Below are 24096 nucleotides of genomic sequence, written 5' to 3' on the forward strand. Positions count from 1 at the left end.
TCTTCGTTTTGTAATATGAGCAGACTGGGCTGCACAAGACAGCTCAGTACTAGTGTTCACCTAACATAGAAGGGCCAGGGTTTGATCCCAGCTCTACAAGCAAATGAAAAAATATGATCGTATCTACCCTGCACTTGTGAGGCCCATTGAGGGCAGATCTGAGACCCTGCATTCAGGAGAATGCGCCTGTCCAAGGTGCCTGAAGCCTTCCTGGATAAGAAGGCAGGACTCCACCTTTGGCATAGCTCCCAGCCCTGGTTTAGTTGCTTGGCAACCACTCTGTGTCTGTGAGTGAGAATATACTATGGCAGCCAAGAGAGTACTGGTGTATCGCAACGGGGACCCCTTTTTCCCAGGCCGCCAGCTGGTGGTAACCCAACGCCGCTACCCCACCATGGAGGCTTTCCTCTCTGAGGTGACATCAGTGGTGCAGGCCCCACTGGCTATCCGTGCCCTCTACAGACTTTGCGATGGCCACCCCGTCACTGAGCTGGCTGACTTGCAGAATGGAGGACAGTACGTGGCTGCTGGCTTTGAAGGATTCCACAAGCTCCAGTGAGTGTGTTGGGGCTGGCCAAGTGCCTGGGGAGGGCCATGGGAGCAGCAGTGTGTCCAGTACTCAGCTCCAAGTCAGCCGGCTGCTTCTCCCGGAACCTGGGGACAGGCTATGCTGGAAGAGCAGCGTGGTGAGAACCCGGCCTGAGTGTACATGATCAACTAATAAGTGAGCTGTGACTCAGATTGCATTCTGTTACTAAAGCCAGTGCCCGCCACAATCAGGACCAGCCCGTGGGGACAATTCTCAAGTGGAACTTTGTTTAGGAATTACTTTCCCTAACTGCTGCCTGCCTTCTGAGATGGTTTCTTTGTGTAGCCCTGGTTGTCCTGGAACTCTTTGTGGTTGTTGTTGTTTAAGACAGGGTTTCTCTATAGCTTTGGAGCCTGTCCTGGAACTAGCTCTGTAGACCAGGTTGGCCTCGAACCACAACCACCCAGCTGGAAATCACTTTCTAGATCAAGATGGCCTCAAACTAAGAGATCTGCCTGCCTCTGCATCCCAAGTGCAGGGATTAAAGACCTGGTTGCCACACCTGGCCAAGGATTTATTTTCTGTCCGAGGGTTTTGCCTGCATGTAAATTCTTTGTCATGCCTGGTGCCCTCAGAAGACAGAAGTGGATGCCAAATCCCCTGGACCTAGAGTTATGGATGGTTGTGAGCCACTGTGTGAGTGCCAGGAGCAGAGGGCTCTGGACTGCTGAGCCATCTCTCCAGCTTTTTGTTTTTTGAGACAGGATTTTCTGTGTAGCCTTGGCTATCCTGGAACTCACTCTGTAGACCAGGCTGGCCTTAAACTCACAGAGATCTGCCTGCCTCTGCCTCCTGAGTGCTGGGATTAAAGGCGTGCACCACCACTGCCCAGCTTTCTCCAGCCTTTTTAATATTGCCTGTTTGTCACGCAGGTCAGGGACAACTTGCCAGTTCTTTCCTTCCTCCATGTGGGCTCTAAGGACTTTGGCAGCAAAATGCCTTTGCTTGCTGAGACATCTCTCTACTCCTGAGAGCTGTTGATTAAATCCATGCCATCACCACCAAACCCTAAAACTGTCCACTTCCTCCCTGCTGCGCTTAAGTGTCTGAAACTCCTGCTAGAGCAGGGACATCTCTTTCAGCAAGATGAGGGTCGGGTGGTAAATAATAACCCCAGCACTCGGGAGGCAGAGGCAGGCGGATCTCTGTAAATTCAAGGCCAGTCTAGTTTACAGTGCTAGTTCCAGGACAGCCAGGGCTACACAGAGAAACCTTGTCTCAAAAAACCTCACACACACAGAGAGGCTGGAGAGATGACTCAGCAATTAAGAGCACTAGGAGCTCTAACCAAGGTCCTGAGTTCAATTCCCAGCAACCTACATGGTCGCTCATAGCCATCTATAGTGGGAACGATGTCCTCTTCTGGCATACAGGTGTACACAGAGCATTCATAGACATTAAAACACACACACACATACACACAAAGAGAGAGCAGGCCTGGCTCCTAGTCCTACTCTGAACACTGAGCTGGGGTAGTTTAAGTTGATTACCGGGAAGGATCATGGTGTCTGGACACTTCCTGTGGAATTCTGAACAAGCCACACTTTGTCACCTCATGAATGGGGAATTTCTGGACGACAGTAAGATACTTACGGCTTCCCCCAGCCTTCATCACCTAAAAGCCACATGGATTTATAGCCTGACTCAGTTCTCTGGGATCCTGCGGCAAGTTCAAAGTCCACATGTTCCTGGCCCAAAAAAGGCAGAGTGCTCCAGTGAGGAGGGACACTTAGGGTGCTGGGCAGCTACTGAAAGATGGCCTCATCCTAGCCTAAGGGAGAGTCTGAGATGCTTAGCTACAGCAGGAGAAAACATGGAGAGGTGATTGGGGAGGGGAAGGGGATCAAATGAGAGATTTTGGAGTCAGACTAGTAACTACACGGGAGGTGGTGGTCAGAGGCTCAGAAGTTGAAAGTCACCTTGAGTCACCCAGAGTAGACTGGCCCACTTGAGGGATTCCATCCTCCGTCTCAGTCTCACTTTGGAGTGCTAGATCTTTATTGGCTCCTAGTCCTGGCTGTCCTGGAATCACTCTATAGACCAGATTGGTACTGAACTCACTAAAATCCACCTGCCTCTGCCTCCCAAGTGCTGGGATTAAAGGCGTGCACCACTCACACTAGAACTGGTCCACCACACCCATCCTGTCTCAAAATTAATCAGGGCAGCTGGGCAGTGGTGGCGCAGCCTTTACTCTCAGCACTTGGGAGGCAGAGACAGACGGATCTCAGTGAGGTGGAGGACAGCCTGGTCTACCAAGCGAGTTCCAGGACAGCCAGGGCTGTTACACAGAGAAAAACCTGTCTTGAAACTGCTCCCTGCCGCCGCTCCCCCCCCCAAGTCAACCTACAGAGTGATCTCAGACAGCCTTGCAATGAACCCGCCTAGCTGGGGCTCAGACTTCCTTAAGGTGAGGGAGACCTACTTGTCCTTTCAGCCGTTTGCCTCGTGGGAGGAAACACCCAGGCGGGAAAAGCAGCCGACAACACGTAAGTCCGGGCAGACTGCAGCCTCTCGTCCCACCCTCCTAGGACCGCTCCAGCTTGGTGGGTGGAAGAGTCCTGGAAACAGCAGGAGGTGTCCAGTCCAGGGGACACGCTGTCCTCACTCCAGCCCCTTCTCAGTCCCTGCCTTTTACCTAATCTCCAGGCCACGCCAAAACCCAGGGCAAGGGCAGGAGTCACGTGACTCAGGGACTACAGGTGCACCTCTCACAAAGGTGTGAGCACTTGTTCCTACTCACTGGTTCTTCTGCACAAGTTTGCTTCCTCCCTGCTCACCACATGTTCCTAGAACCAGCCAGTCCCAAGCGAAGTCATGGACTTTCCCTGGCTTGGGTTTCAGGAGCCTCTCATGTCTCACCCCCCATATGACGGGGCCTCTGGACAGTGGCTGCCAGCAGACACCCCCTGCTATATCCTGTGAGTGCCGGCCCTGGGGGTGGGGGTATAGATTTCTGTGACAGTGGGTTTCCCCAGGAGCCCCATTACACATGGGAAAATTAAAACTGGAACATGTAAAGTGCCTCTTGGGTCACTTGGTTCCTGTGCCCCTTTCATATGTGGCGTCTCAGGGACACATCCCCTTACCTGGCTGTTCTTTGTCTCAGTGTGTTCAGGAATGGGGACCTGCTAAGTCCCCCCTTTAGTCTAAAGCTGTCCCAGACTGCCGTCCAGGACTGGGAAATGGTACTGAAGCTGCTGACAGACAAGGCCAGGTTACAGAGTGGGGCTGTGCACCAGTGAGTATGGGGACAGGGACGGGGGTGGGGGGTTGCAGGCTCCCAAGAGCCCCGCTGCTGTGGTCTGCTCTTAAGTTGGGAAGGGCACAGAAAGGCATGTTCTCTCCAGCAGGGCTTTCTTTCTTTCTTTTCTTTTCTTTTTTTTGGTTTTTCGAGACAGGGTTTCTCTGTGGTTTTGGAGCCTGGAACTAGCTCTTGTAGACCAGGCTGGTCTCGAACTCACAGAGATCCGCCTGCCTCTGCCTCCCGAGTGCTGGGATTAAAGGCGTGCGCCACCACCGCCCGGCTGCAGCAGGGCTTTCTTTTGTGCCTTGGGACGGGCTCCCTAACCCAGCCTTCAAATCAGGCCAGAACCTAGGTTAACGCTGCCCAGAGGACCAAAGTCAGAGGGTCCCCAGGAGCTGTCCCTACCTCAGCACCTGCTGGTGGAGAGCAGCCTGTTACCCAGCAGCCCTTGTCACCTCTCCCCCCAGACTCTGCACCCTCAGGGGGCTCCCACTGTCGGCAGGCACAGCTCTGGTGCGTGGCCGTCACTACGTGGCTGTTGGAGAAGAGGAGTTCAAAGCCCTCCCCTACATGGAGCTGTTGGTGCCCAGCCCCTCTCTGTCCAAGGGCTGCTGGTATGCTTGTTTGAGGTGGAGGGTCGCAGGTCACAGCAGGGGAAGTGCCCCCTGCCTGGGAGCTACACTGTGTGCTCCTCTGTCTGCTACAAACCTTTCTCTCACTGCAGGTATCCTCCAGGCCGGAAGCACAAGTCCCACAGGCAGGGGGTAGGTAAGAGTGGGAGCAAGGGAATGACTGGCTGAGGGCTCCTATGAAGTAGGGATTCCCCCCTTGGGCTAGGAGTTATAGAGTGGCACATGCCATGCCAAATGCCTCCCCCTAGGCTGGCTGTTGGAACTGGCTACTTGGCATAGCAGGGCCCAATGGAACCTCCACTCACCACCCCATTCCAGGCCTCCATTCTCCCAGATGAACCAGTGAGCATGTGGCACCAGAGTAGAAAGCAGCCTGGTTTCCCTGGGCATCTCTGGATGGTGGTATCAAGCACACTATTCCTGAGTGGACAGCCAGAGAGAAGCAAATGCGGGCGGGAAGGATGCAGACTCTATGGGACATGAGCAAGCCCTCACAAGCCTGTAGGCAGCAGGGCACGCTGGGCAGCAGGGGAGGTAAGAACAGTCAACAAATGGATTCTAACTCAGTGTCACTCCTGTAGACTCAGGGCCACCAGGCTCAGGTGGCTCAGCCTTCTCCAGAGGAACCGAGACAAACTGAGCCATCTGCTTTCTACGCCAGATCCCAGCAGTCCACTCAGCCAGGAAGCAGGCTCTCTCTCCTCTCACTTCCATCAGGTGAAGAGGAGTGGGCCCTTCACAGCACTCCTTCCTGCTTACACTCTGGGAAGCAGGACAGCTCAGGACAGGTCCACCACATGCAGGAGGTGTCTGCAGGGGACTTCAGCAGAGCTGAGTGCCAGTCTTCCACCTGCAAGTCACTGATTCTTTCATAGGGACATATGTAAAAACCACACAGAAAAGACTTTGCTTAAAGTCAAGAGGTTCGGAGGTGGAATCGCAGCTGGGAGCTAAAGGCTAGCCTCCAACTTCCCCACCCTCCTCGGAGGCATTGGAGAACGTGGGACCAGGCTCAGGGGAAGGAACTGGTGTAGCAGGTGAAGGCAGTGAAGGCAGAGGACCCTCTCAGCCTGAGCGTCAACCAATGTTGCCTCCTTATTAGGAGTTAAGGGAGTTTATGGGGCTTCCTACCCAAGGAAGGAGACAGCTGGGGCTCAGGAAGTGGATGAAGACGAGAACACCTGCATAGAGGAGCCTGTGGGTCAGGTGAGCCCATCAGATTGGGAAGTCTTACCCTGAGACGGCAGAGGTCTGAGCTAAAGTCTGGGCTCCCAGGACACATCTTCCCGGTGACCGAAAGTCTGCCCTTCTGTTTCCTAATTACTGAGGCTTTCTCATTCCCAGTCTCCTTTCCTGGGTTGGGGACTTATGGCAGTGGAGGCAAACTGGGCATCTGTATGGCTCTGTATGTCTCCACATGTCCACCAGAGGGCAGCAGAGACAGGGGAAGAGGCCTTGTCCCTCAACATCTGCCTGGCCCGGGAGAGACAGCCTCATGTTCAGCCAATGCGTGCGCCACCATCTTAAGTGCCAGGAACGCCAGTGAGAAGCTCAGGATAACCACTCCAAACTACCCCAGCTTTCAGCAGCCAAGAAGCCAGGACTCACTGGGCTCGCAGTAGGTATGGCCTCCTCAGCCCCTCCCCATTCATAAGCCCAGCAAGTTCTGTGGAGGCCACTTCCTTGTGTGATTTCCTGGCAGAGAAAGGCACCGCAGACTGGGCTTAGGAGCAGGCTTGTCACAATAAAGTAATACTTGCTAAGCTTTGTTTGCTGCAGATTTATTGAAAGCTGCTGCTGGCCAGGTGTTTGCGGCCGCGAGGTGCTGCTCGGGCACAGCTGTCTCCTTACTCGAGGAACTGGAAGTTGAGCTCATTTTTCTTCCATCTGCCATTCTGATGTAACCACTCTCCCTGAGTAATGCCCAGTAATGAGGCTGTGAAGCTGCAGTTCAGAGACTGCAGCCAGCCCTTTCCACACAGCTGAGGCTATGTGGACTAGAGCAGGCCAGTAGGCCAGTAACAGACGGCTGCTGGGCAGAGGCTGCTGGGCAGGGCTGCTGGGGGTGTGTGTATAAAAGTCTCCAGTGTGAAATCTCTTCTTCTCTCTCATGCAAGGCTTCTCTGTGTAGCTGCCCTTTGAGTGATGGGATTAAAGGTACATGCCACTACTCCTGGCTCCAGTGCTAAATCTCAACAGCTGAACCCACCAGAGATTACAAAACCATCCCACAGCTGGTCCTTGGTCCTTTTTCTTTTTTTCTTTTCTTTTCTTTTTGGTTTTTTGAGACAGGGTTTCTCCATGTAGCCTTCCTTGGCTGTCGTGGAACTCTGGACCCTGAGGTAGATGTGATCCGAGAAATAAGGAGGCTAAGCTTAGTGAGCCAAGCTGGTGTATCCCCCGGTGCACCTCGGTGCCTGGAGTCTGCTGAACACAGCAGAACACAGCAGAACTGAAGGTCAGGGTTGGCCTTGGGTCTTGGTCACCGAGCTTGTGATGCAAAGCATGACCCCTGTGATGGCGAGTACCATGCCAGCCACTGCCTCTGAGATAAGGAAAACATCAAGGGGCTGGGGGTGAGCTGGGCCAAGGAAGACTGACGGGGCCTGGTCCCGATTCCTACCCCAGGGCAAGATCAGGGAAGGCCTCTCCTCTCCCACCCACGGGAGACAGACTTGCGGGAAATGCTCACATATGTCAAGGTCCAAGCAGATATCCTTACAGGCAGCAGCCTGACTTACGTTTTCCACCAACATCTTCTCCAAGGATCTTCCCCACAATCAGTGTGAAGACCATGGCCAGAGAGTTACAGATGGGCACAGCTAAAGTCAGATCTGGGAAGTCAGAACAAGAAAAATCCCTAGAGACAAAGTCCTTATCATCATCACCACCATCACCTTCCTTATCATCACCACCTTAACAAAAGTAGCACAACACAGACATGGTAGTAAACGTAATCACTCTGGGGGCCAGGTGGTGGTGCACACCTTTAATCCCAGTATTTAGGAGACAGAGGCAGGAGGATCTCTGAGTTCCAGGACAACCAGGGATACAGGCTGCCTCAAAAAAAAACCAGACAAAAACAAAGAAAGAAAAACAAAAACATCACTGTGAAAGCAGTTCTAAGAGGAAATTTCACAGCACTAAGCGCCCACATAAAGAAAATGCAGAAAGCTGACACTAGTGACTAAACAGCGCACCTGAGAGCTCTAGGCAGAAGCAGGCAGATCTCCGCGAGTTCAAGGCCAGTCTGGTCTACCATGGGAGTTTCAGGACAGTTTGGGCTACACAATAAGATTCTGTCTCAAACATAAAGAAAACTGAGCGTTATGAGGCAGATATTGGGAACAAACCATGATCCCAGGGACCAGGAGGCTGAGGCAGGAGGATCTCCAGTTCGAGGCCAGCTTGGGCCACACAGCACGACTCTATTAAAGGTGGGGGTGGTCGGGGAGATGCCCAGTCAGTCAGTGCCTGTCATGAAGGCACAGAGGTCTGAGTTTGGATCACTCCAGCTGTGAAAAGCCGGGCCAGGCGGACTGTGTCTGTAACCTGAGTGGGGGAGACAGGAGGGGCAGAAATGGGAGGGGCCCTGAGCCAGCTGGCCAGCCCAGATGGGCAACCAGTGAGCTCTGGCGCCAGTCAGAGACCCTGTCTCAAACACCACAGCGGAGGGTGACTCTGAAAGACACCCAGCATTGACCTCAGCTTCCACACCCAAGCACAAGCACGCACCCCTGTACGCCATACACACAACTAGAAACAAGGCCACGTAGCATGTGCGCAGCTGTGCTCTTAGCACACAGGAGGCAAGCGGACTGCTTCAGGTTCAAGGACAACCTGGTCTATATACTGAATCCTACCCAGGCCAACAAGGGTTACAAGGAAGATTTGCTGAGGATGACCCTAAATTTCTGCTTCTCCTGCCTCCACCTCCTAAGTACTAGAATTAGGGTGGTTAACCACCACGAAGGGTTTATTTGGTACTGAGGATGGACCCAGAGCTTTGTGCAGGCCGGGTAAGCACTCTACCAAATGAGCTACGTCCCTGGCCCACTAACTAACGTCTTAAGGGTACTGGATCTCTGTAGTCGAAACTCAAGTATTGGATCCGGAGACTACCTTACCAGGTCCTTTCCTCCTCTTGGGGCTCTTGACTCTAGGGTAGGCAAAACTACAACAAGGAGACTTTTGCAGAATTTCAAGAGCATAAATCTTGGGGTGGGGTATAGTTTCTTGTTGTTTTTTTGAGACATGTTAGCCTAGAACCCAGTACCCTAGGATGTCCATGAACTTGTGATAATCTTCCTGCCTCAGGCTCCGGGTGCCCAGCTTATAGCCATTAATATAAAATTTCAAACCCCGCCGGGCGGTGGTGGCGCACGCCTTTAATCCCAGCACTCGGGAGGCAGAGGCAGGCGGATCTCTGTGAGTTCGAGACCAGCCTGGTCTACAAGAGCTAGTTCCAGGACAGGCTCCAAAACCACAGAGAAACCCTGTCTCGAAAAACCAAAAAAAAAAAAAAAAATTTCAAATCCCTTTGCACTAGCATTCTGTTGGGAATAAGGCAAGCATGGTAAATTCCCCAATATTATAATTTATGAAGTTAAGCATGTTTGTCTCCAAAGGTCATGATATGAGTAAGTAATCTGATGTATTAGAAACAGTTAAGAAACATTTGGAGGAAGAAAATTCATATTTATTGAGCCTCTACTGTATGTCAGGCACTCTGCTAGACACACTGAACCAATCTCCTTCACAATGTTAGGGCTCACCATCTAAAACCAAGATTCAAATAAGGGGCTTGTTGTAGGCTAAGCAAGCAGTGCACAATGGAATCAGAGGCATCAGAGTCTTGCTTACACAGGTGACTGGTGAACACCTTTAATCCTAACACTCGGGATACAGAGGCAAGAAGATCATGATTTTGGAGCTAGACTGAGTTACACGGTGTGACTCTGTCTCAAAAACAGCAAACAAGGGCCAGGAGGATGCTCAGTAGTGAAGGCACCTGCCATCAAGACTGAGGATCTGAGCTCATCAGAGCACCTACAAGGTAAAAGGAGAGAGCCTCTTCCCAAATCTTGTCCTTGACACGCACACACACACACACACACATGCACACATACAACATGCATGCGTGTGTACACACAACAGAGAGAAGATAAATGCAATAAAAAAATAAAACTACCGAGCAAAAAGAAAAACTATCCCCCACACAAAAAGTCCCCTCCTCCCAAAATAAAGAAAACAAGTCAGCACTTACGACAGCAAAATGAACCTTCCCTCTCGTGCTTCTGCACGAGACGGCCAGGCCAGCCCTAGTGCCTGGCCACACTCACACCCACCCACTGCCCCTGGGACCCGGAGGGGGATTAGAAATAGATATTCTTCCTCACTGATAGGCACAAGGTATTTCTGGTTCCCTTCACAAAGTATGGCCTCCACCGCAGAGGACTTCCAAGCCAGAGACCCACCTGTTGATGCCAAGGTCAGGTAGTAGAGAAGGGAGCCACTCTGGTTGAGGAGAAAGGGCATCAGATACTGAAAAGAGGAGAAGTCTGTCAGCATTGCCTGCTCACGCAACATCCTCATCTGACCTGCTAGTACAACGATTCTCAGCCTTCCCAGCGCCGCAACCCCTTAACACAGTTCCTCATGTCCTGGAAGCCCCCAGCCATACAACTGGTTCATTGCTACTTCATAACTGTACTTTTGTCGCTGTTCTAAATCATTTCACTTATTTTTTTTTAAAGATTTATTTATTTATTATGTATACAATATTCTGCCTCCATGTATGCCCACATGCCAGAAGAGGGCACCAGATCTCGTTACAGATGGTTGTGAGCCATGTGGTTGCTGGGAATTGAACTCAGGACCTCTGGAAGAGCAGTCAGTGCTCTTAACCACCGAGCCATCTCTCCAGCCCCCTCATTTTACTTATTTTATTCTCTGCATAACCGTCTATGCACCAAGTGCAGACAGAACCTTCTAAGGCCAGAAGATGGTGTCAGAGCCCCTGGAACTGGAGTTACAGACAGTTGTGAGCTGCCATGTGGGTGCTGGGAATTGAACCTGAGTCTTCTATGAGAGCAGCTAATGCTCTTAATGGCAGAACCATCTCCCCAGTGCCTCCACTATTAATTGTAATGCAAATATCCGATATCCAACTCCAAGGTGTCATGGCTCACCGGCTGAGAACTGCTGTTCTCACACATGCTTTTCCCCAAAAGGGGAGGGGCAAATAAATGCCCATTTATACATATAATAAACAATTTTTATTTCAACAACATATCTAATACAAATACATTTATAAATAAATTCCCAGGAAGACTCACCTACTTGAGGACCCTTTTAGGGCACAGAGAAAAAAAATTCAATGTACACTCTTGCCGTAAATGCCCTCTCCCTCAACTTGGCCAGTTCCCATCTTCCCTACAGCCTGCATGGCCTTGAGTGCCAGTTCACTCCTTCCAAGAAGTCCACTCCCGGTCCTGCACCTCCATCCCTCTCCTCGGAACTCACAGGACTGTTCTTCCCTTCTTCCCCTTGGCCCAGAGAGTCCTGCAGATCTAGCTGGCTGCGTACCCGCGCAGCCCTGGGCTGGAGGCAATCCTCGATACCCTTCCTTATGTTCTACGCCAGGGAAAACTGAGCCCAAAGAAAGCTTTTGGAAAGGCTCACAGTAGTTCTATAATTGGTGAAGTAGCAATAACAATAATACCGGCCATGGACAGAATATATATGCTGTAATAGGCCCAATGCTAAGTGTTTTATGTGTCTTACCTCAATTCTTTTTTTGTTGTTGTTGTTTAGTTTTTCGAGACAAGGTTTCTCTGTGTAGTCCTGACTGTCCTGGAACTTGCTATGTAGATCAGGCTAGCCGCGAACTTACAGAGATCGCCTTTGCTTCCCAAAGGCATGCACCACCACCGCCCCGTTCCCTCAACTATTACATCTGTCCTACACATAGGTCATCATATAGTTTCCATTTTACCAAAGATAACGCCGAGGATCACTAGGAATAAGTGACTCCTCCCGGAGCTTCTAGTGAGTAGGAGGTGGGCTGGGATGCTGGCTCAGCGGCTCCTGCGAGGGAGCTCACAGACGCACCTCAGTATTCAAGAAGAGAGTCTTCATCTCCTGCAGCAGCTGCCGGGCCCACGTCTGCTCATGCACTTGCTGCAGGCCGGCGGAGGCCCGCTTCAGCAGCGGCTGCGTGCCACCCCACAGGGCGGCCACCAGCACCAGAGCAAGGACCTGCCCTGAAAGCAAAGGAGCAGAGAGTCACCCAGGCCCTCCTCGGCCTTCTCCGGCTCGGCTGACCGTCTCCATCTCCCTCCCGAGCTCTCCGCGCTGGGCTTCGCTAGGCCGGGAGGTCGGGAAGTGAGTCCGTCCGGGGCTTAGCAGCGCTGGGGTTCACGGGTGCCGGGGGCGAGTGAGATAGGAGACCCAAGCCCGAGTCAATGTCCGCGGAGGGGCGGGGCCAGCTACCCACCCAGAGACGCCGCCATGGTAACGCCAGGCCCTTCTACTTCCGGGAGTCAAGGGGCGGAGTCCCCGCAGCAGGAAGTTGCCTCTAGTCCACGTCCGGTCCCACTCACATTGCCTCTCCTCGCGTCAGCGCCGGGATGGTGAGTGCCGGACATATGGTGCTGCTGCTTGGGGTGCTGTGGTTGTGGGGCCGCAGTCGGGGTGGGACGGGATTCCTGGCGCTGACACTCCCGCTCTGTCCCCGCAGAAGCCCATCCTGCTGCAGGGCCATGAGCGGTCCATCACGCAGATCAAGTATAATCGCGAAGGAGACCTCCTCTTCACCGTGGCCAAAGACCCTGTGAGCGGCGGCGCGAGGGAGGGAGGGAGGAAGGGAGAGAGGGCCGGAGGGCCGGAGGGCCGGAGGGGCGAGTTCGCACCCTCGGGTGGTGGGTGAACAAGCCTTGCCGTCTGAGGGGAATTCTTTTGAAAAGCACAGAGAACCGTCCTTACTGGGGTAGGCAAGCGAAAGCATTCTATTTGGGAGACCTAAGATAAGTTGATGGTCGGTAGGAACGAGTACCCAGGAAGAAGAGAAATAAGACTGTGTGGTGGGGGGCCGGGAGACTGGGAGGGGATCAGCCCTAGTGACTCGAGAATGGGAAGAACCAGAACGCGCAGCCTCTACAATCTGGAGGATAAAGTTGATCCGTGAGCCGTGCCATTATGGGGGGGTCTTGGGGTTGTAGTTCAGACTCCAGTGGTTAACGTGTGCACCTAGCTCTGGGTTGGATCCCTAGCACCAGAAAGGGAAAGAGGAAAAAGACGTGGAACTTAGTGAGGCTGTCCATAGCTTAGTCTGTTCAGTCCGTGTTGATACTCAGTGCCCTGTCTCTTTGGGTACGGCCTTTTGAGGCGTTTGTAGAGGAGACAGTTAACTGATGCTATCAGTGGGTAGTCTGAAGTCAGAGCTTGACATGAGTCCTAACCCCTGCACCTGCTAGCAGTGTGACTTGGAACCTGACATTATGCCGATCTAAATTACAATTTTCCCTTTTAATAAAACATGGAACTTCAAGTACCTCCCTCAACAAAATGAGGTCATTAAATACTTTCTCACTGCACCCGGCTTATGGTAGTCACTTCCATTTTATGTTTCTCAGGCATTTATTTTATTGGAACTTCACAGCTGCCCTTTGAGGAAAGATGTTGGCAAGAATGGATTGTCTTTCCAAGCTGACCTGTGCCTCCCATCCTCCTGCCTCAGCCTCCCAGTGCTGGGAATATAGGTGTGTGCTACCGCACACAGCTTGCTGTTTAATATGTATATTTATATATAATGAGTTTGTTGATTTAATGGGCATGCATGTTTTGCCTGCATTGTATGTCCGTGTGTATACCTGGTGCCTGAGGTAGCCAGAAGAGGTTATCAGATCCCCTGGAACTGGATTTACAGATGGTTGGAGCTATCACATGGGTGCTGGGAATCAAACCCAGGTCATCTGGAAGACCCACCTGTGCTCTTTAACCTCCGAGCCATCTCTCTAGCCCTTTTAAAGATGACAAAGTTAGCTGGGCAATGGTGGCACGCGCTTTCAATCTTAGCACTTGGGAGGCAGAGGCAGTCGAATTTGAGGGCAGCCTGGTCTGCAGATTGAATTCCAGGACAGCTAGGGCTACACAAGGAAACCCAGTTTCCAAAAAAAAAAAAAAAAAAAAAAAGGACAAAGTTCAGAGGGAAGTGACAAAGGAGCACTGGAGCCCATGCGTCCTTACTGCCATCTGTCCCAGTTAGACAGGACACCAAATGTTTTTGTTGTTGTTTTTTCCCCAGACTGGAACTCAACCGTGCCCTTTGATTGTAAAAGCAGATACTAAGGATGCTATCGCAGGCCTGGTTTCAATACTGCTCACCTTTAGGAAGAAGAAAACCCAGGAGCTGGTCTGCTTTTATAGTACTCCTCTAATAAAGGAGCAGAAGGCAGACTAGGCTCGGCTAGAGTCTACAGAGGGTTTGTTGGGCCAAGTAAGCTATTGCTTTTTCTGGGATGTGACCCGCCTGTCATTCTACTCTTCCAGATCGTCAATGTGTGGTACTCGGTGAACGGCGAGAGGCTGGGCACCTACATGGGCCACACTGGAGCTGTGTGGTGTGTGGATGCCGACTGTATCCTTTTGGCTGTGAGTTAGCCAGCCCTGAGATGCTGGCTGTGAGGTTGGGAGTTTAACAAGCTGTGGCGCTCTGGAGAATAGGGTCCCCTACTCCCAGTCGCTACATCGGTGGGGGAGACAGAAGGAGGTTGGAACACTCTGAGGTAAGAGAGTGAGGTAGGCTCTTTGGGACTGAACTGGAAGATGCTTTGGATGACTTCCAAGAGAACATGGGCTCAGGCTGTGTGTATGCATATCTGTGTCTGTGGTGAATCTGTCTATGTGGACCAGGAGTATGCATATCTGTGTCTGTGGTGAATCTGTGTATGTGGACCAGGTGTATGCATATCTGTGTCTGTGGTGAATCTGTGTATGCAGATCAGGTGTATGTATGTCTGTCTGGTGAATCTGTGTATGTGGACCAGATATGTATGTATATCTGTGTCTGTGATGAATCTGTGTATGCAGACCAGAAGTCAGCATCAGCTGTCCTCCTTAGTCGCTCTTCAACCTTCCTTCATTTCTTCCTTTCTGAAGGATGTAGTTTTATTTATAAGGATGTTTTTCCTGCATGTGTGTCTTCCTGTGCGCAGTATCTTGTATGTGTGCCTTCTTGTGTGCAGTATCCTGCATGTGTGTCTTCCTGTGTGCAGTGTCAGCAGAGGGTAATTCCTTAGAACAGGAATTATACATGGCTTTAGCCACCCTGTGGGTGCTGGAAGACTAACCTGGGTCGTCTAGAAGAGCGACCACGGAGCCATCTCTTCAGCCTCCCAATCCCGCCAACTACCCCTGTGTACTGGCTGTCCTGAAACTTGCTCTATAGACCAGGCTAGCCTTGAACTCAGAGATATGCCTGCCTCTGCCTCTTGAATGCTGTGATTAAAGGCGTGTACCACCACTGCCGCTCTTTTTTTGAGGCAAAAATCGGACCTGTCACTAAATCTGGAATTCATGGATTAGGTAGGCGCGGCTATCTAATCACTGAACTTCCTGACTTTACCTCTCAGCACTGGACTGCTGGCACACCTGGGGATTCTAACTGAGTTCCTCATGGTTTCATAGCAAGGACTTCATCCAGTGAACTGTCTCTCCAACCCTGTGAATGATTTTCCTACGTGTATATATGTGTGTGTGTCGGGTGTCCCCAGAGGCCAGAAGAGAGCATTGAATTCCCTGGAATTGGAATTGTGAGCCACCATATGGGAATCTAGCCTGGGACCTCTGGATCAGCCAGTGCTCCTGACTACTGGGCCATTTCTTGAGCACGAATCATGTTTCTTAACGCCTTGTTCAGGGGACACCAAGCATGTCCTCACTGGCTCAGCTGACAACAGCTGTCGTCTCTGGGACTGTGAAACAGGTAAGCCTGGGCCATTCGCTTTTCAGCAAGAAGTTACCAACTTCATGTACCTGTCCAAGCAAATGTGTTCTGAAGACTAGAGCTAGATGGTTTCCAGTCTGCTGATGAAGAGACAGCAGACAAACAGCAAGGAGTTAGCTGGGGAAGAAACGTCACATTAGATAGTAGGACATGTTCAGGAAGGCCGGAGAGGGACTGTGGACTCTGGAGTGGGAGTGTGAGACCTTGGCAGGTGTGAGCCGGGACTCCCTGGCACAAGCAGGAGGGAAAGCAAGGAGTGTCCAGGTAAAGGGCTGGAACAAGCTGTGTGTGACAGCATACAGACGCTGAGGCAAGAGAATGGAAAGTTTAGATGAAACTGAAGGCTGAGGCCAGAAAAGCCTTTATTGTGGAAGCAGAGAACATAGTTCCAGATTCAGGGAGCTCGGAAGTCATGGCCTTCACTTGTGATCCCAACAGGTTCCAGTGGACACTCCCAATCCAGTGGTCACACGGGTGACCCTGCTTAAACTGGGTCACAAAACAAAAGTAGAAGTCACAGACCTGGGAGATGGATTAATGGGGATATAAGTGGTGGTGGTAGGGATGGGAGGAAGAGTAATCGGAATATATTAAATATATACTGAAATTGTTAGGAATATATTATGTACATATGTGAAATTGTCAGGCAACAAAAAAATAATTAAAATACAGAACTTTGCCAGGAGGTGGTGGTGGCGCACACCTTTAATCCCAGCACTCCCACAAAGTGACTTCCAGGACTACACAAAGAAACTGTGTCTGGAAAAACACACAAAATGTGTAAAACTCCAGCCAGCCAAGGTTATAGCATGAGAACCTGTCTTTTTCTGTTTTGTTTTTCGGGACAGGGTTTCTTTATGTAGCTTTGATGCCTGTCCTGGAACTAGCTCTTGTAAATCAGGCTGGAGTCGAACTCACAGATCGCCTGCCTCTGCCTCTCAAGTGCTGGGATTAAAGGCATGTGCCACAACCGCCTAGCCTGAGAACCTGTCTTTAAAAAATAAAAATAAGGGGGCTGGAGAGATGGCTCAGTGGTTAAGAGCATTGCCTGTTCTTCCAAAGGTCATGAGTTCAATTCCCAGCAACCACATGGTGGCTCACAACCATCTGTAACGAGGTCTGCTGCCCTCTTCTGGTCTGCAGACATACAGATAGAATATTGTACACATAATAAATGAATGAATGAATGAATAAATATTTGAAAAAAAATAAAAACAAAAAAATTACCAAGTAGGATTAAGTTGTTTTATTTGTTCGTCTTACGATTTATAGATTTTATGTGTGTATGTTTTGCCTGCATGTAAACTTGTACAAGGAAAGAAGGCATCGGGTTGCATAGGATTTATAGACAGTTGTGAGCTGCCAAGTGAGTGCTGGGAATTCAACTCAGGTCCTCTAGAAGAGCAGCCAGTGCTCTCAAGCTGTATCATCTCTCCAGTCCCCAAGTTTTGTTTTTTGTTTTTTTTGTTTTGTTTTTTGAGACAGGGTTTTTTCTGTAGCTTTAGAGCCTGTCCTGGAACTAGCTCTTGTACACCAGGCTCGAACTCACAGAGATCCACCTGCTTCTGCCTCCCAAGTGCTGGGATTAAAGGCGTGCACCACCACCATCCGGCTAAGTCCCCAAGTTTTTGGTTTTTGTTTGTTTGTTTTACATGTATGGGTGTTTTACCTTCGTGTATATCTTGTGTACCATGTGTGTACAGTACCCATGGAGCCTGGAAGAAGGCATCAGATCTGCTGGCACTGGAGTAGAGAAAGCTGTGAGCCAGCTGTGACCCTGGGTTCTCTGGAGGAATAGCCAGTGCTCTTAGTCACTGAGCCATCTCCACAGTCTAGGATTAAGTTCTCTCTCTCTCTCTTTTTAATATTTCTTTGTTTGTTTGTTTAGTTTTATTCGAGACAGGGTTTCTCTGTGAAACAGTCCTGACTGCCCTGGAACTTGCTTTGTAGACCAGGATGGCTTGAAACTCACAAGCGATCCACCTACCCCTGCCTTTCAAGTGCTGGGATTAAAGGCGTGCACTACCCCCGCCCAGCTAATTTATTCATTTTTATTTTATGTGTGTTGGTGGTTTGCCTTCGTGTGTGTCTGTGCCTGTTCTTGAATTATAGACCGTGTGAGCTGCTGTGTGGTTGCTGGGACTTGAACCCTTGTTTTCTGGAAAAGCAGTCATTCCTCTTAACTGCTGAACCATCTCTCTAGCTCCTAGGTTTAAGTTCTTAAAAGAAAAAACTTGGTTTTGTTCTGTAAAACTTGACACACTGGCCGGGCGGTGGTGGCGCACGCCTTTAATCCCAGCACTCGGGAGGCAGAGGCAGGCGGATCTCTGTGAGTTCGAGACCAGCCTGGGCTACAAGAGCTAGTTCCAGGACAGGCTCCAAAATCACAGAGAAACCCTGTCTCGAAAAACCAAAAAAAAAAAACAAAAAAAAAACTTGACACACTGAGCCATACAGTAGTGGTGCAAGCCTTCATTTAGGAGGCAGAGGCAGGCGGATCTCTGAGTTCAGGGCCAGCCTGGTCTATGAAGTGGATTTCAGGGCAGCCAAACAAACAAACAAAAACCAAAAAAAAAACTTGGCACACTGGGGAGTTTGATGAACAGGGAAGAATAGTGGACTGGTGGGTTTCAAGGTCAAAACAGTTGAAGAGCTGGTAGCAAAGAGGAGGCCGTTCTATTATTCTGGCTACTGGGTAGTTGGTGTATGTCTGCTTCTGTGCTGGGATATGCAGGAGAAATGGAGTCTGAGAGGGAGAGCTTGGGCCCCGCTGTGACGAGAGCCACATTCATCTTAGGATTCATGAGGAAGTGCTGCAGGATGGGACTGGGAAGATAGCTGGAGAGCAGCAGTGGGGAGGGGGAGTTCTGGCCTGCAGTCCTGCTCTCTGCTAGCATGTTAGCCCAGAGTAACCTAGACCCCGCCTCTCCCCAGGGAAGCAGCTGGCTCTACTGAAGACCAACTCAGCTGTGCGCACCTGTGGCTTTGACTTTGGGGGCAACATCATCATGTTCTCCACAGACAAGCAGATGGGGTACCAGTGTTTCGTGAGCTTCTTTGATCTACGGGATCCAAGCCAGATCGGTGAGGGTTAGGACCAGGGGGGCAGAGGTGGAGGATGTAGCTTCAGACCTCAGGGCCTGACCTCTGCTCTGTACGCAGACAGCAATGAGCCCTACATGAAGATTCCCTGCAACGACTCCAAGATCACCAGTGCCGTTTGGGGGCCCTTGGGGGAGTGCATCATCGCAGGCCATGAGAGTGGAGAGCTCAACCAGTACAGTGCCAAGGTAAGGGGCCGGTGTTACCAGGTGACATTAGGTGTTGGGAAGGTGTCACCAGCTACTTCGGGGCAAATTACGGTGGTCACAGATAAGCTTTTCCCTGTCACTAGAGAGTGTTAGGCCCTGGGTGAGACTCCTAGAAAAACAATGAGAATCAGACCAACTTCAAAATAGCCAGTACCTGAATCATGCTGTATTTACGCCACACTAGATTTCAGCTAAATCCAGAGTGTACTCTTGTCACAGAGGAGGTGGCATGTATGTGGACTCATGAAAAGCTCTCAGCTGTCCTTAATTCCAGGTCCAGGGAATCTGCTATCTTCTGGCTCCTTGACTACTGGGCATGAACATGGTAAACACACAAGCACATGTACACAAAATACTCATGACACATAAATAAAAATGAATAAATGTTTTTTTAAAAAAGCTTCTAGCAAGAAAGATAGTTTTCCATAGTTAAGAGGAATAGCAGAAGCAAAGGTCTATAGTGTAGCCCAGGGGAAGGGCACTTGCCCAGCAGGCGTAAGGCCTTGAGTTCAATCCCCAGTAGTGGGGACTGGAGGTACAGCAGAAGCCTGACTATGGCCTCTGGAAAACGGGAGGGGCGCTAGAGAGTAAACGTCTTTGTACGTCAGGTGAGGAGCCGTTCTTCTCTGGGTAGTGGGTTGTTTATATTTGCCATTTAGAAGGCTTCTGCAGCTACAGCTTGGAGAATGGAGCTGAACCAGTCGGTGTGCATAAGGATGTGGAGTTCTAGACAGTCCCACAATGCCTAGGTGTTAGGCAGAGGGGTATGCACCTGTAGGTCGGTTTCTTGGGAAGCTAAGGTAGAGTGATCCTGCATAAAAAGAACTGGAGAGCTGGGCAGTGGTGGTACTTGCCCTTAAAACCAGCTCTCAGGAGGCAGAGACGGGTGGGTCTCTGTTAGTTCGAGGCCAGCCTGGTCTACAGAGCTAGTTCTAGGACAGCCAGAGCTATTACACAGAGCAACCCTGTCTCGAAAAATAAAACAAACAAAGAGAATGGGAGATGTGATAATGAAAAGGAAAAAATAATATATTTTCAGGTAGGTGTGGTAATCTAGACCTTTATCCACCTAGTGACAGATGGGACCAGTGAAACAGGAGGATCAAAAGTTCTAGGCTTGAAGCAAACTGAGGTGGCACACACCTTTACTTGGGAGGCAAAGGCAGGTAGATCTAAGTTTGGGGTCTATAGAACCAGTTCCAGGCCAGCCATACATGGTGAAAAAAAGAAAAAAAGTTGTCTCAGAAAAGAAATCAAAGGTTCCAGGTGTGCCTGGGCTACAGAGTGAGTTCAGGGCCAACCTTAGACAACTCAGTGGGGAGAAATAGCTCAGTGGTTAAGAATATTTGCTGCTCTTGCAGAGGACCTGAGCTCCCAGCACCCACATCAGGCAGTTCACAGCTGCTTGTGACTCGTGTTCTAGGGAGATTTGATGTCCTCTGACTTATGGGCACTGACATGTGTAAGAAGGCACACAACCGTACATATAAATTTTTGTTTTGTTTCTATTTTGGCTTTCTTTTTCGAGTCAGGCTTTTCTGTGTAGCCTTGGCTGTCGTGGAACTCACTCTGTAGACCAGGCTGGCCTTGAACTCAGAGATCACCTGCTTCTGCCTCCTGAGTACTGGGGTTAAAATCACGTGCCATCACTGCTCAATGATAGAGTACTTAGGGTCAGTCAATCCATCCAGTACCAAAAATAAGACTGGGGGGAGGAGGTTAGGGATAAGAGATTAGATTGAGGAGGTAAGGAAGGGGTAAAGTAAAAAGTCTAGCTTGATACTAGGCAGTGGTGGTACATACCTTTAATCCCAGCAGAGGCAGGCAAATCTCTGTGAGGTCAAGGCCCAGAGGAACCCTGTCTCAAAAAAAAAAAAATTAATTAACTAATTATTAAAATTGTCCAGCTTCTCTCAGGTTTCTGAGGAGCAGTGGCTTGGGACTCCAGCAAGTCAGTCTAACTCTTCCTCCTTTTCCAGTCTGGGGAGGTGTTGGTGAATGTTAAGGAACACTCCCGGCAGATCAATGACATCCAGTTGTCTAGAGACATGACCATGTTTGTCACTGCATCCAAGGACAACACAGCTAAGGTGAGCCTGGGGGAGGAGTCTGGTGGAGCTTTGGGTGCGCTCCTGATGCACGGTCAACCAGTCTGACCTGCCCAATCACAAATTCTGCCTGTCCTTTCTCGCCCCAGCTCTTTGACTCCACAAGTCTTGAACATCAGAAGACTTTCCGAACAGAACGTCCTGTCAACTCAGCTGCCCTGTCTCCCAACTATGACCACGTACGTCATTCACCCCGCTCAGGCTTCCTGCTTTTGGAGTCTGCATGTTTTCCCAACAACTAGACTGTAAATGTTGGGGGAAATGGCTTCGTACAGGGAGGGGACTCCTAGCATTGTAACACTTGTGAGTGATGGATGGGGTAGCCAGGGAAGTGCGTAGGGTGTACCTGAACCTGCTGCTCATCCCCTCCCTGAGGATCCTCCCACTGCAGGTGTGAGGCCTTAGCGGAGCAGTCTTGGCTGCACCCCCGCTTTCTTTCCTTAGGTGGTGCTGGGAGGTGGCCAGGAAGCCATGGACGTGACCACAACCTCCACCAGGATCGGCAAGTTCGAAGCCAGGTGAGTGGGACAAGCTCTCCACATTGAAGCCACAGCCCGAACACGGGGGTCACAGGGAGTGACAGGTGTCTGGTACAGCAGATGAGGTCAGAGGTCAGCTGGGTAGAGAGCTGGCTAAAGTGCCTGCCAGCTCTCCAGGTTGTGTCCCTGGCACTACCAGTGGGTGGTAGCCCAAGTCTGTAATACAGTTCCAGTTACTCCAGAGGTGAAAGACCATGAGTTCAAGGTCATCCTTGGCCTCAGCCACCTCCTAGTTCCCCTGGGCTATGCAGGGCCTTGTCTCTACAGCCTTCTCCAAGGGCCTAGGTGGTGCTGTATTTCCCTCTGTGCCTGGGACTGTAGGTGGTTTAACGGGACGAGGGTAGTACACGCACCTCAGAAATGTGTGCAGATTAAGTAAATGCATTACTATTTCGCTTTAGAGCACCGCCCAGCTCATGTTAGTGCCTGGTATTTGCTGTATGTTGAAGCAGATATTTAGATGGTCTCCTATGACTTCACTTTTTTCTTCCCTGTATCCTATTACTTCGTGGACTTTGTTACACAGAATGCTGCCTCAGCAGCCTTCATTTTGTAGACTGCTGCTTCAGGTGTGTTTTGAAAGGAGATGGAGACTGAATAGCTGGTCTCCTACCCCCCCTCCCCTCCAGGTTCTTCCATCTGGCTTTTGAAGAGGAGTTTGGGCGAGTCAAGGGCCACTTTGGACCTATCAACAGTGTTGCCTTCCATCCTGATGGCAAGAGGTATGGCCCCACTGGAGAGCACGCGCTCAGCGGCCGGAGGGTCTCTGCCCATTTGCTGTGTCAGGTGTCCCCTCAGCAGCATCTGACCGTCCCTGTCCGTCTCTTTCCAGCTATAGCAGCGGTGGTGAAGACGGTTACGTCCGCATCCATTACTTCGACCCACAGTACTTTGAGTTTGAGTTTGAAGCATAAGAAGTTGGATCTCAGCGTACACCTGGGAAGCTGCTCAAGAGGGTTTTAGACTCTGAGAAATAAATTAGTTTGTTAAAAATAGTTCCTGGTCAGAGATTTTATACAGCCTGTTTGGTTCTCCCCCTTCGCTGGCCCCGGCAGGCTAATAGTAATGAGTACTTTGTTCTTGAGGCCGTCTCTCTGCACTCAGACTTGGCTTTGCACATTCAAGAAGCCAGGGCTGAGAGGGGCTCAGGCTGATGCTGTGGTCCAGAACCTTTCCTCTTCCTTTTCTGTTTGATGCTCAGGTAGGTGGGCAGGGCCAGCATGGAGAACCCAGACAGAAAGAGAAGGAAGCCCCCCACAGGGAAAGAATTCTGGGGGGATAGTTGGGGATTACCTCACGATAGGCTCGGGTTCTGGAGATCCACAAGCTGCATGGCTAAGGAATTGAGGATATAGAGTAGGTGACTCTCAGTTCCAGCACCCATGTTGGGCAGCTCAGAACTGCCTGTAACCACATGAGCCCAGTAACCTGAGTTTAATCCCTGGACTCACAGTGTGGAAGAGAACCAGCACCTGAGAACTATCTGCTGACCCTCGCATGCCATGGTACGTGCACCTGTACACACACCACACACTATGATGTGTTCATGCCTGGTGCCTATGAAGGCCAGAGAGGGTATCCGATGTCTTGGAACTTGAGTCACAGACAGTTGTGGGTTATGAAAACCAAACCCAGGTCTTCTGCAAGAGAAGGAACTGCTCAAACACTGGACTCTCCACAATCCCTAAATGTTATTTCCTTGATGTTTGTTTTGAGACAGGGTCTCTATGTAGCCCAGGCTATCCTGGAACTCACTATGTAGACCAGTCTGGCCTCAAGTTCTGCCTGCCTCTGCCCCCCAAGTGGTGGGAATGTACATCTGACTAAAAATGGTTTTATTGTCCTAGGGATGGAGTCTGAGCTTTGTGCTAGGTGAGCCCTCTAGCTTGTACCAGAGTTGTAGTGCTAAACACGAACACAGTAATTCTTAGAAAAGAAAGCATTAATTGCTTACAACTTCAGGTTTTGCCCATTATCATGGCTTGAGAGCATGGTGGCATGCAGACAGACACAGACGCAAGCAGTAAGCTTTTTGAAAGCCCTTTATCAAAGCCCACTCGCAGTGACACTAACTCCAGCACAGTCACACCTCCTAATCTTTAAATAGTGCCATTCCCTGGTGACAAAGCATCCAAATGTATGAGCCTGTGGCGTCCCCATTCAAACTAGCACACCTGTTAGCACCTCCCAGCCCTGTGCTCAGTGTTTCCAAGGTGCACTTGTTCTTGGCTAGGTGGAGTACGTTTTGGACCGTCTTTTCTGACATGACACAGGGAAGCTCTTGGGAAAGGAAAGTGAGGTGCGGATAGTGGGCATCTGTCGTTTCCTGCTTGTCCCTGGTCCCCTTCTCCACCGTTGAAGAGGAGGGTGCCAAAGGAGGAACAATGGGTGTGTTCAGGCAGTGCCCACAGCAGCCCCTCCCTAAACTACCAGCTACAGGAACTGGAAACCGAACTGCCCCCTGCAGTTAAGAGAAAGATGGTTGCCCCGTATTTGCAGTGGGCATGGGAGACGGCCAAGTAGGCATAAGAGCTGGAAGGGGTGGCCAGTCTAGGCCCAGGGAGAAGCCGCTGGGACCAGGAAAGGGTTTCTGGATAGTTGCCCAGTGACCTGGATCCATTCTGCCCTCTTAACTGGAACCCTGTCCTGGTTTGGCTCAAGG

The 24096-nt window shown here is 50.6% G+C and overlaps 3 protein-coding genes across 3 annotated transcripts; 2 read left to right on the forward strand and 1 right to left on the reverse strand.

Moving 5' to 3' along the window:
- Window positions 1–304: 304 nt before the first annotated feature.
- Window positions 305–6175, forward strand: Dcdc2b (doublecortin domain containing 2B). Its single transcript, XM_057785134.1, is given in 8 exon segments — window positions 305–559; window positions 2057–2061; window positions 3663–3830; window positions 4304–4450; window positions 4561–4600; window positions 5050–5185; window positions 5571–5674; window positions 5897–6175. Coding segments are annotated over 8 exon segments (954 nt in total). The 3' UTR covers window positions 5996–6175.
- Window positions 6176–6249: 74 nt separating this feature from the next.
- On the reverse strand, window positions 6250–12012 carry Tmem234 (transmembrane protein 234). Its single transcript, XM_057785073.1, has 5 exons — window positions 11967–12012; window positions 11582–11733; window positions 9946–10012; window positions 7210–7302; window positions 6250–7013 (listed from the first exon to the last, which is right to left on the reverse strand). The coding sequence occupies exons 1-5, from the start codon at window positions 11980–11982 to the stop codon at window positions 6928–6930; spliced, it is 414 nt and encodes a 137-aa protein (XP_057641056.1). The 5' UTR covers window positions 11983–12012; the 3' UTR covers window positions 6250–6927.
- On the forward strand, window positions 11969–22429 carry Eif3i (eukaryotic translation initiation factor 3 subunit I). Its single transcript, XM_057785072.1, has 11 exons — window positions 11969–12102; window positions 12210–12302; window positions 14021–14108; window positions 15390–15455; window positions 18411–18560; window positions 18639–18766; window positions 20767–20877; window positions 20985–21074; window positions 21340–21413; window positions 22064–22156; window positions 22267–22429. The coding sequence occupies exons 1-11, from the start codon at window positions 12100–12102 to the stop codon at window positions 22346–22348; spliced, it is 978 nt and encodes a 325-aa protein (XP_057641055.1). The 5' UTR covers window positions 11969–12099; the 3' UTR covers window positions 22349–22429.
- Window positions 22430–24096: the final 1667 nt, after the last annotated feature.

The sequence above is a fragment of the Chionomys nivalis genome, chromosome 11 (genome assembly GCF_950005125.1).
Source record: "Chionomys nivalis chromosome 11, mChiNiv1.1, whole genome shotgun sequence".
Classification (NCBI taxonomy): domain Eukaryota; kingdom Metazoa; phylum Chordata; class Mammalia; order Rodentia; family Cricetidae; genus Chionomys; species Chionomys nivalis.